The following is a 12210-nucleotide window of genomic DNA, read 5'->3' on the forward strand; positions in this document are numbered from 1 at the left end:
GTGGCACCATCTGGTTGTTGTCGTGCGACGTAGCCCCTGTGACGTAAGCACGGCAGTAACGGGCGGATATATTCAAAATGGAAGAAGTGGCAAAGTTTTGGAGGGGAACGGGGGAACTGCGTCTATGTGCCCCCTGAGGACTCCTGCACCGGCCGTCCATGAGCTGCACGCACCGAGGAACTTAACACAAACCCCGCATGAAGCGGCGAGGCGATAAACAGGCGTCATGAGTGTTTCTATCGGAGATAAGATCGAGGTGAGTTCTTTGTTTGGCTAACGAGCTAACTGCAGACAAGCGTAGCTAGCTGGGGGTGCTAGCTCGAGTTAAATGTACGTTTGCAGCGTATGCTAAGGGTTTAAATGGCTCGCTAGTCCGTAGTTAATTTGTGTTTGCTGCTACTTAATAACGGTAAAAGTTTAATACATTAAAGTTGAATGTATTGAACTTTTAACTATTCGCTAAAGTGATGCTAAGGCGATTGAATTGTTGAACAACGTTAGTATTGTAGTAACGAACGTTTGATGGTGTTTCGCTGCTGGTGTTTCCTGTGAACAGTGGTTGCTTAGATTCAACATTAGCTGGTGTGGTTGTTGTTGTCATTACTAGTGTTATTGTTGGTAGTGTTCTCGGCAGCCTCGGTGGTGTCTGGGTGTGTCACCCTGACCCCAGGCTGCTCTCTAGGGACAAACAGTCCTCCTCCTCCTCAGAGCATCGTTTGGGGATGCAGCCTGGAAACGGCTACAAGTGGCCCCGGTGAGCGGGAGGACAGCCGCGATAATTGAAGGTTGTGGTTGGGCCATATGACAGCGTCAGGTGTTGTGGCTTTGTCTGACAGTTAACGTTTGTTGTGGGAGGATTTCTCCGATGCCAGCTCGTTGGGGGTCCCCGGACTGTCTGCTTATATCTGCTACTCTCCTGTACACCCAGCATGTCGCAGGCGAGAGGGACGATGTTTGATCAAGTCATTCACTATTACTTTCAAAACCTTTCTGGTGACATGCAAACCAGCAGGGACGAAGAGCAAAGTGTGTCTTATGCTCAGGAGCTCAGGATCGAGGTATCTTGATTTAAAAAAAAAATAAAAAAAATCTTGCCTGTACTGGGAACTACACAGAGTTGATTTCTAACCTAAACTTTACAATTGATCATTTGTAAATCTTAATGTTTATTCCTCTCTTTTTGTTTAGGATTTTAAGGTCCTCACCCTCCTCGGGAAAGGCTCCTTTGCATGTGTGTATCGGGCAAAATCGGTAAAAACGGGTATGGAGGTTGCCATCAAAACGGTAAGAATCCTTCCCCACCATTTACATCTTTGTTAGTGATAGGAGGTAATTATAGCCGCTCCTGTAAGTTGAAGTGTGAACTGGAACTGTTAGAATTTTAGACCTTTAATTGCCTCCCATGGGATCCTTCTGGTCCCTCACCTCCTCTTTAATGAGGTCTGAAGAGTTCAATGTCTTTATGTGCAACAGATTGACGATCAGCCAACTGAACTAACCCCCATGGTACCATATTATATGTTGATCCTGTGGGTGGCAGGTGTGTAATTATGTGTCTGTTGCTCCCATCTGTAGATTGACAAAAAAGCGATGCAGAAAGCTAGCATGGTCCAGCGTGTGACAAACGAGGTGGAAATTCACTGCCGATTGAAACACCCTTCAATACTCGAGGTAACGTTTGCAAAGCTCATGTTACAGTGGATCATAATCACGCTTGTATATATTTTTTGTGACATCAATTCTAAGATTTTCCTCTTTTTAAAACTTGCATAAGTTAAAGGCAAAGTAATTCAAACCTGTAAATGTACATTGTACAGTAAGTCATCTGTGTTTTAGTCTGGGTATTGGCTTTGTCTGGTTGTTGCCATGGTTATTTATTGTGTTCAGTGTTATTGTCACTCTCCCAATGTCACCTTCGGGCTGGTTATCATTACAGCCTTAACTATTAACCATTGTTTAGATACTGCTGTGAATTTTCATTTTTCCCACATTTTTTCTGGACCACATCATTTCAATATTTCAGACTGAAATCCTGTCAAATGTTTTATTTTTTTGTCTTCTCATTTTGACATGTTAACAAATGCAGTGTTATTTATATCATATATTGTATTTTAGCTATACAACTACTTTGAGGACAGCAACTATGTGTACTTGGTGTTGGAGATGTGCCACAATGGAGAGTTGACTCGGTACCTTAAAGAGCGGAAGATGCCTTTCTCTGAGGATGAAGGTCAGGCAGAATAACTTAACTTTAAAGATTAATAATGAATTAAGTTGCAGTAAATGCTCTCTATTTAGTGTGCTGCCTGTCTCTAAATATTTGTTTCTGTTCCACAGCGAGACATTTCATGCATCAAATAGTGAAAGGAATGCTGTATTTACATACTCACGGCATCTTACATCGAGATCTGACCTTGTCCAACCTTCTGCTGTCCAGCAACATGAACATTAAGATAGCAGACTTTGGTCTGGCCACTCAGCTCAAACTCCCAAATGAGAAGCACTTCACCATGTGTGGAACACCCAACTACATCTCCCCAGAGGTGGCTACTCACAGCGCTCATGGTTTGGAATCCGATGTCTGGTCACTGGGGTGCATGTTCTATGCCTTCCTGATGGGGCGCCCTCCATTTGACACAGACACAGTCAAACACACCTTGTCCAAAGTGGTTCTCGGTGAATATGAGATGCCAAATCATATTTCTCTAGAGGCTCAGGATCTGATCCATCAGCTGCTCCAGAGGGACCCCTCCCAGCGGCCCAGCCTCTCTGCAGTGCTTGACCACCCGTTCATGACCCGCAGCCTGCTGGTCAGGACCAAGGAGCTGGTGCTGGGGGATGAAGGATCCATGGACAGCGGTATCGCCACCATCTCCACAGCTTGCACCTCCTCCACCTCAGCCAGCAGCAGCAGTCGCCTCCAGAGGAGAACCAGGCACATGATTGGCCCTGCCCTGCCTAATCGCATGATGCCCATTCCAAGCCTTCCACGTCAACCCGTCAGTGCCTGTTTTGAAGACGGAGACCAGTGGCAAGTGCAGCACCCGGCAGACAGATTTCATAGAGAGGGCAGGAGCAGGGCCTTCCCCGCTGGAGAGGGCGGACAGCCTCATTCTCGATACCTGAGGAGGGCTCATTCCTCAGATCGCTCTGGCTCTTGTTCGTCAGGACAGGGGTCGAGTCACGAGCTGGAGAGATGCCACTCAGAGGACACCCTGACTGCTGTTAGAAGACCAGTCTTCTCCCTGCCCTCCACCCAACACCCATTTTCAGAACATGGAAGACTCCCATCTCCTCCTGTCAAACAATCAGCAAAGTAAGACTTCTCTCCAATCATCTTCTAATCATTTTTCACATTCAACATGACTAACAGATTTCACTTTACTGGTTTTCAGTTCTGGGTATTCGTTATCGACACAGACGGCACATCCACCAAGTCTTCAATTTCAGGACATGGAGGGAGTCACCAACTGGCTCAATAATGACGGTAAATTAGAGTGTTTTTTTAAAAACTTTTTGATCACCAGGGAATATGTGATAGATTTCAGATTTATTTCTTCTGCCTTATGATTGAGTTAATTTCAGTTCAGAACTTTTAGTAACTTGAAGGTTTAGGAAGTGGGAAATAAATTCCTGGACCTCGTTGGTGGAGCTAACAAATGTCTATAAATGAAATTATCCTTAGCTGCTAGTGGATGTAATCTGAAAGCACAGAGACTTTTCCAGTCACCCTTTGAACCTGAAGGGGTTTAAAACGATTAATGAACCATTAAACTCTCTAAAAACGATAAAATCCACCAGCTTGAGCAAGTCTTAACAAATATTGTCTCATCTCAGGCTCTGGACAGAGGCCAGCAGACAGTAGCACACACAGTAGCAGCAGCAGCAGCAGAGGGCCTTTAGGGGTTCACAACTCCTGGTCAGATAAGCCCATGGGCCGAGGTGTGAATCCACACCACAGCCAGAACCATCTGCACCACCAGCTTTCCTCCAACCCTGAGTCTTACAGAGAGAATATACCTGGAGCAGAGTTCCAGCCTCTTCAGGGCAGAGAGTCGAAACTTCCTTCAGCCAAACCCAGCACAGACAAGAAGAAGAAAACGCTGAGAGACGTAATCCTGCCTCTGTGTGCAGCCAGACTGAAGCCTATCAGACAGAAGACAAAAAATGCTGTTGTAAGATATTACTCATGTTTTTAAACATATCTGTGAATATTCACTGTGAGCAGTTATTTGTTAAATTCAAAATGATGTTTTCTTGTCTTTCATACAGGTGAGCATCTTGGACACAGGTGAAGTGTGTATGGAGTTGTTAAAAAACCACAGTGGTCAAGAGAGAGTGAAAGAAGTCCTTCGGATTTCCTGCGATGGCTCAATGGTGAGCTCACAATGTGGCACTCTGAATATTACTGTGACTCATTGTTGATCTTCTGTTGGGGGGTAGATATCATCACATTCGAGTTTTGGTATAAAATAATCTATCATGATAATAATTCTTCTTTTAGTTGGTGCCTCATTATCATTTTTTGTGTCATGTAGGTGACAATATACCAGCCTAACAATGGAAAGGGTTTTCCTGTGCTCGACTGCCCCCCCGCTCCTCCAGAAGACATTCTCATTTGTAGCTATGACGATCTTCCAGGTACTCAAATGGACACTTCACAGTAGATAACAACTAATGTCAAAACAGAATTAATATCGTTATGGAAATCCTTTTTTCTCAGAAAAATACTGGAAGAAATACCAATACGCCTCCAAGTTTGTGCAGCTTGTGAAATCCAAGACTCCTAAAGTGACACTTTACACCAAGTACGCTAAGGTCATGCTGATGGAGAACACTCCCAACGCAGACCTGGAGGTTTGCTTTTATGATGGTGAGTTAATCTGTGTGTTTAAACGTGATCTGACGGGGGAGAAGACGCACCGAGCTAATGAATAACGCTTCATAAACATGTTGCTTGCAGGAGCAAAGACCCACAAGACGTCAGAGCTGGTGCGAGTTGTGGAGAAGAGTGGGAAGTCGTACACAGTGAAGGGGGAGGTGGGTCTGAGTGGCCTGAGCCCAGAGAGCAGGCTCTACGTGGAGCTGTCGGATGAGGGCCACAGCATGTGTCTGTCACTAGAGGCCGCCATCACAGTGGAGGAGCAGCGCAGCACCAAGAACATCCCTTTCTTCCCCATAACCATCGGCAGGTGAGAGGAGGATTCTGTCACTTGTACACTCCATTTTTTTCCAGTTTTCCTCATCTTGTGTAATTGTTCCTCGTAGGAGACCTGCAAACCCAGACTCCCCGTGCTTGTCGACCCTGCACCCCCACACGGTGCCTCTCGATTCAGCCTCACCTCCTCAACCTCCACAGATAACTCCTTCAGTGAGTGTAACAACCTCACACTGGGATGTATGAACATATTAACATAACATTAACAGAAACATCTTAAGAATCATTGCCAAAATGTTTAATGCCATATATTGGCATAGGAAATTAATCCCTTAATATTGATTTCAGCTTTGGCCCCCAAAAATCCCACATCGTTCGGGCTTTAACAGTCACACTGAGATTTGTCTTCATTTGTTTTTAATTCTATTTTCAGATGATGTCGTACAATGGGTCAGATTTCACCACAGCCAGTGTGAGTAAGAAAAGCTCCCCTGTGCGACAGGACCTGGTGCAAAGCACAGGAAAAGTGGTGAAGTCAATATTTGTGCCAAATGTTGGATGGGCATCTCAGGTAATAAGTCAATAAATTAACCCAATATTAAAATGATCTGCAAATAAAATCTTTGTGATTTAGAGAGCGGGTCTCTTGGTTTTTGTCTCTGCAGCTGACGAGTGGAGAAGTGTGGGTTCAGTTTAATGACGGCTCTCAGCTGGTGGTTCAGGCTGGAGTGTCCTGCATCACCTACACGTCTCCAGAGGGGAAGATCACCAGGTATGAAACATGCTTGTGTGTTTATCAGCTTGGATTCAGCTGATCAAGTAATAATGAGTAATGTTACAGGAACCTTCCTAAACTGTGACACGTGCTGGAGCTATAACAAGTATTTAACCCTGTGAATGGTCCACCAGTCCCGTCATTGAAATTTCTAGTAGGATCTTCAAATGTTTTATTTCTCCTCACACAGCCTGAGTTTAAAGGTTGTGTACATCAATAAACAGTAATAAATTAATTGTGTTAAAAAACAAACACGTATTTTGGTCAATTAGCTGATTAATTACACAAAACACTGATCCAAAAGATTTCTAAATATGAAACGTGAACAAGATATTTCTTAACACTAAGTTTTTTCCATTTAGCCACCTGAGCTAAGACATTTGTACATATTGAAACCAGCCTCAGCTTTCTGCTGCAAAATCATTTCAATTCTATCAATTCTAGTTTTTATTTTTGATCGATTTGAGCAGGATCATGCAAACAACAATGTTCTGAGACATGTCTGCCATCTCCACAGGTATAAAGAGAACGAAAAGTTGCCCGAGCACGTCAAGGAGAAGCTTCACTGTCTCTCCACCATCCTCGGACTGTTGGCGAACCCAACTGCACTTCACCTTCACCCTCAGTAACATTTGGTGATTAAAAAAAAAACATTCCAGCAGCTCAGAGGCCTGAACTGAAAGAAGCATTAGAAACCACTTTACTGTCATTTGTTTGGTGTTCCTGTAAATATATCTGTTTTTTTACTTGTACAGAGGACTGAGATTATGAAAAGATATATTTTTATTTGAATAATTTTGTATGGAGTCAATTGGCCTACTTGTAAAAGTGTATATGTGTCTGTCTTTTTCTTAGTGTGTCCAATTCTATGAAATGTTAGATTCCCGAAATGCTGAAGCAATAAACATCTGGAGGCTGTGTGGAGAATGGCAGCAGTTTTCTCTTTGCACTGAATGAAGGAATGTTTGAAGAAAGAAATTAAAGTATTAAGAGCTACATTATGGTTTCAATAATACAGAATTTATACAATTTATAAATAAGAACCGAAGCAACTTGATATAAATTGAAAACATCACTGAAATGTTATTTAACTCAAAGAAATAACGCTGGGCACTTTTTCCTCACGAGTTATTAAGAGAACAGAGCTGAAGAAAACAGCAAGATATGAGGTTTCATATGTTTATTTTGCCCTGTTGTTTTGGCCATTTAATTAAAAAAAGGTCACAAAATTGTGGATTCCTCTCAATTACAGAACTGATACAAAACAACATACTGTACGGATGTAAGCCTAGGCATATATACACGTACTGTACAAGACACCCAAGAAGTAAACATTCAGGTGGAAATCGGGAGAAGGATGCCACGTCTGTGTTGTGGAAATAATCAAGGTTCGGATTAACCATTACTACGATTTATTTCCCATTTAGAAGCACATTTAGGAACACAAGATAGGACAGTATAGTGGAGTACAGATAATCAGCCTTTCCGATCTGAACAGGAACGCATCCTCAACTTTGCCCCTTGTAGGTGAGGAAACACCTAGATGACGGGGGAGCAGATGCAAAACTTTCCCCTGAACCTGTTACAATACCTCAACATCCACACTCACCCTGTGGGAGATTAAAACCAGATCCTAAACGTGTAATCTCACGAGATGATGCCTAAACAATCTCCAGAAGGTCACGAGTATTCTGTTGTCCCAGAGAGGTGCTGGTGAGATGGCTGCAGTGACACTTAATTTACAATCTCGAGTGAGAGGTCTCGGATACCGATGGGAGCGGGAAGAAAATCAGCGAGGACGAGCTCTCTGGGACAAGAGAAGAAGAAGAAGTGGGCTCAGGGGGACGCAGTGATCTGCATCAGCACTGAAGGGTTGATGGTTGTTCCCACTAGATGCTAGAGGGACACAACGCCAGCAACCACGAGCCCCTCCGTCCCTTCATGACAACCAGAGCCAGCATTTTACTATCCAAGTAAATGTCCACTGTTTGTTCAAAAACATCACATGCTTTCATTTAATTTATATAAAACATTTTTTTCCCCATAAAATCTCAATAAAATAAAGTTGCTCTTAGTAGATGTAAGGACAAAGATATTAACAAAATTGAAGTAAAAAAATCTCACAGTGAACACTGGGAACAAGAGCTGGACCTCCTCCCACCACTTCCCCCTCCTAATGAGTTTTAATATGCGACACAAGTACAGCAGCTGGACCAGAAGACACGTCGGAGTAGAACGCTTGAAGCAGATGAACCAATTGAACTGAGGGAGGACTGCATTTTGTAATAAGAGCGGTTCGAGCGTGATGAAAACTGAGACAATACAGCTGAAGAAATTCCTCTTCAGAATGATAAGACCCGATTTAAACACGTTAAACTACTGGAGGAACTGGTTGGACAGCAGGTCTGTTGATAGGTCCAGTGAGCCTCAGGTGAGCAGTTTTACTCAGTTTACAGGTTAAAGCACTGACGACACGTGGACAGTCTAGATAGGGAGACGACAAAACCATGAAGCGATGTGAGAAATCTCACAAGATCCCTCTGGAATTTGGAAGAAATCACGGAATTCTCTGAAAGTATCCACAAAACACAACAAAAAAGGAATGTGATCCTCGTCTTTCAGCACAGGAGCGACTAACGTGCGACCTGACGTACAGTAAAACTCAATGAGCCATAAACCATCTTTAAGAAAAGACAACAGAACTTGGTCAGGCAGTCACGAAGACTCCGTTTTTGTCTTTTTCAACCTTTGAATGATGTTTTTCTGAAAGCGTGTTTTAACACTTGAATTAAATTTGATGGCACTATGAAAGGAAACAGCTTACCTGTTTGTTAATGTCTAACAAAACCCCAAACTGCCTTGTCATTCATATTCACACTCATCGTGTCCTCTGACGTCGCTTGGCCACAGTCACATAGCAGCAGCCCGGGATCTGTAGTGTTCAAATGCCCAGTCACCTCTCCTCACCCCCACTCTGTGCAGACGAGTCAGTGGTATTGACCAGAATACAAACACACATCACTGGCACGGTCTGTCGCAGTGTAAGCGTACCTGTGTGCACGTGAGATACGAGGGGTCATACATTGCACATTTAGTGGCACATCCTGAATCGGCCATTTTCCCATTAGCTACCTCATCTGGACCCTTTCGTTACAGAGAACTCACACAAGAGAGAACATAAAATCAGCGATTAGGCGGAAAAGTTCCCAAAAGTTCACATTACAGTACTGTTAAGTCTCATTAGACAAAACGCAAAATACAAAAAGGCAGAGAGAAAAAAGGTTTACAGCCAATCACCATCGTTTTCAATCACTATATAGGAAAAGGTTTGTTTGATTAGATATATTATCATCATTAACATCATAATTATTATGATTATTATTCATTATTATTGTCACCATTGTCATCCGTTTTTGTTTTTTTTTGTTCAGGGGTCAAACGGAGCGGGGGGCTGGGGGATCAGTCACTGAGAGGAAGCCTTGGTAGCTATCGTGGAGACACAGTGCTGCTGGAAGTTGGGGGACATAGCCGAGTTGCAGCCCAGTCTCTGACGCGGGCCCTTCAGGCCCCCGTCGCCCTCCACGATCCAGGGGCTTCCGCCGGCGTCTTTACCCAGCATGCTGCAGCAGCCCGGGGCGGGCGGGACAGCGCTGGGTACCGTGGTGCTCACTGGCAGGCCTTTGGGCTGCTCGCTGGCGGGGGTGAAGTCAGGGTTGTGGCTCTGGAGCACGCTGCTGATGTGGTTCAGGAGGTGACTGAAAAACTCTGGGACGCCCTCATAACCTGGAAACATATACATCACAAACATATTATAAATCCTGCCCCCTACAGGTGAGGATGGAACATGGCCCAAACTAAAAGTAAAAGAACGTGTTTACATACATTTTACTATCTGCCATTTTAGGACGATCCTATCACACTGGTGTTTGTTGTAGTGCTCATTAACCCACTAACCCAAGAAGTTTGAATTAATTCCCTGATTACAGGTACATGCAGCGTAAAAACTAAAAGAATTAAACTAGCTCAGCCAATGTGACTGAACTCCACCTGAACCTGATCATTTCAAAAATGTAATCCAAACCCTGACAAACAGACTTGACTCGTGTATTCACCCTATTGAACCAGAAGACCTCAACCCTCCATCCCCTAATTGCAACTGTGCAGACGTTGACTCCAGAGATTCATCACAGCAAAATAGCAGCGTTTGTATCTGGGATATTTTTGCTTTATTCCTGGAGCGGAGAGACTCTTTATTTACAGTCTTTGATGTTAACACAAACCTGAGGCACATTTAGAGCTGATGCAGTAAATGGGTCAGGATCACAAAGGAGATGGATTTATTTCAACACAACTGGCTGCACACAGAAAATGACATCACTGCCACCTCAGACAGCAACGCTGCGAGCGACACGTGAGAACCTGGTCACCACAGAACTGGAGCTCACGTTCTCCTTAATGTGCCGATAACATGAACAAGTTGACTTCACCGAATACAAACCGGCTCTGTGGAAGAGAGGCTGCACATACCAGGGAATGCATTGATGTCAATGACGGCGTGTTGGCCTGTCTGGTTGTTGATGATGACGTCGATGCCGAATAGGGACACGCCCAGTGCCTCCCGCAAGGACCTGGATAGCTCTCTGATGACATCATCACTGGGTGGCTGAGACACTCCCTCAACATTCTCTCTCTGAGAAAAGGGAACAATATTTAATCATATCGGTTAAAAATCATTTTTAAATTACGTCGGGTTACAGTCAGTGATATTTTTTAGACGTACTGAGTTCAAGTCTGAGGACGACTCTGGCTTGGAAACATTGTGGCTGTTGAAGAAAATGGCTTTCCTGTCTGAAACCGAAAGAGACGGAAAAAAAGTTAAGCAGAAATTTACAGCAACTTCACATGCATGTGATATTTCCCATCTGAGGCACTAGGTGGCAGCAAAGCTGAGTAGGTTACATAGCGATCAGGCCTGAATTAACGTCTTGATTTACTGATTTTGACACAGAGTGTAAAGAGACTGAAACTTGAAGCAACCTGGGGTGAAGCCTCTGGACCTTTAAACCTTTCAGTCATAATTCTATCACCTCAGAACAACATGTTAGCTGTTGGCGTCAGACGGGGGGTGGGGGTTTCTTTGAAGCAGTGATAAATGTAACAGGATGGATTGCTTAATTTATGGCACCTTTTTTCTTTGTTATCACTGTAATGATTAACATTAGAGAACGTTATGGGGGCGGATGACGGGTGGGGGAACGGAGGGAACAAGTAAATCCCATCACTGTTCAAATAAATACGCCCCTCGGCTCGTAGTAATGAAGGGTGAGGCAGATGGAGTCTTTCATTCCTAGAATGTATTAACAAAACACCAGTTAATGCTCTCACACCTTTATTGTCAAATTCTTTCCAACCAAGTGCCGCTGCATCTCTTTTTGCCACACCCCACTCGTCCATCCACTTTCCACATACAAGACACAATGTACAGCTCAAGACTGCAGAGCACAATGATCTGAACTCTGCAGATGTGTGGCTGAGGTATGTTGCTATGTGTTGGACGAGAGCCGAGCTTTTCTGCCGTGCCACTCAGCATTCCACAACGAAAGCAACTGTTCTCTAGACAAAGTAGACGACTGCACTGATGGTGAAACTAGTTTGCATGAGGGCCTCTGCTTTTATCATACACAGTCATCTGTGTCAGGGACAACCCTGTACTCAAAGTCACATTACGGGTAAGGGTCATGACGTGTATGAAGAAAAACGCAGCGTGTATATTTTCTACAGCAGGAACGAATAGGGCAAACATTAATTGCACTCTGCTGCACCCCGTAAAAGGGCGAAGAAGTCCAATCACAGGGACTATAAAGCCTTTTATTAGATCTTTTATTGGGTAATTTGACGAGGCTGTGCAACTTGTGCAGTCGGGCCTGCGCGGCTGTTGGCGGTCCTTGGACTTCCCTACCCGTCTCTTCTTCTGCCACTCTGTGTCCTGTCTCCTCACCTGCTGGACCAGCAGGGAAGTTCTTCAGCGAAGGTCTCTCCACCACGGAGTAGGAGTCGCCCACCACAAACACCTTGTAGAGCACTGCGTTGTGGTTGATGAAGCTCTGGATCACACACGGAGGCTTCACGTCCTTCAGGTCCTCTTCACTGAAGATAATGGCCATCTATGTACAGGAGGACACACGGTGAATGATATATTAAAAAAAAAAAAAAAACACCACTGACACACAAGTCTGGTTAAAATCTAACTAAATTCAATGCTGTGAATATGGAGGAA

At 44.1% G+C, this 12210-nt stretch overlaps 2 protein-coding genes across 2 annotated transcripts in view; one reads left to right on the plus strand and one right to left on the minus strand.

Annotated features, from left to right (window-relative positions):
* Positions 1 to 59: 59 nt before the first annotated feature.
* Positions 60 to 6851, plus strand: plk4 (polo-like kinase 4 (Drosophila)). Its single transcript, XM_020084968.2, has 15 exons — positions 60 to 256; positions 1189 to 1284; positions 1576 to 1671; positions 2116 to 2230; positions 2338 to 3316; positions 3396 to 3487; positions 3838 to 4175; positions 4273 to 4377; positions 4539 to 4641; positions 4724 to 4873; positions 4964 to 5192; positions 5269 to 5371; positions 5592 to 5729; positions 5824 to 5930; positions 6451 to 6851. Exons 1-15 carry the CDS (start codon positions 227 to 229, stop codon positions 6560 to 6562), a joined length of 2793 nt encoding a protein of 930 aa, XP_019940527.2. The 5' UTR covers positions 60 to 226; the 3' UTR covers positions 6563 to 6851.
* Positions 6852 to 7098: 247 nt separating this feature from the next.
* The window catches only part of itpk1b (inositol-tetrakisphosphate 1-kinase b), a 28677-nt gene continuing 23565 nt past the window's right edge, over positions 7099 to 12210 (minus strand). The window contains exons 8-11 of the mRNA XM_069536525.1: positions 11932 to 12097; positions 10714 to 10781; positions 10461 to 10623; positions 7099 to 9716 (exon numbers count right to left, since the gene is read on the minus strand). Coding sequence (XP_069392626.1) covers positions 9397 to 9716; positions 10461 to 10623; positions 10714 to 10781; positions 11932 to 12097 — 717 coding nt within the window. The 3' untranslated portion in view covers positions 7099 to 9396. The remainder of the gene's footprint in view (positions 9717 to 10460; positions 10624 to 10713; positions 10782 to 11931; positions 12098 to 12210) is intronic.

The sequence above is a fragment of the Paralichthys olivaceus genome, chromosome 12, assembly GCF_024713975.1.
Source record: "Paralichthys olivaceus isolate ysfri-2021 chromosome 12, ASM2471397v2, whole genome shotgun sequence".
Lineage (NCBI taxonomy): Eukaryota > Metazoa > Chordata > Actinopteri > Pleuronectiformes > Paralichthyidae > Paralichthys > Paralichthys olivaceus.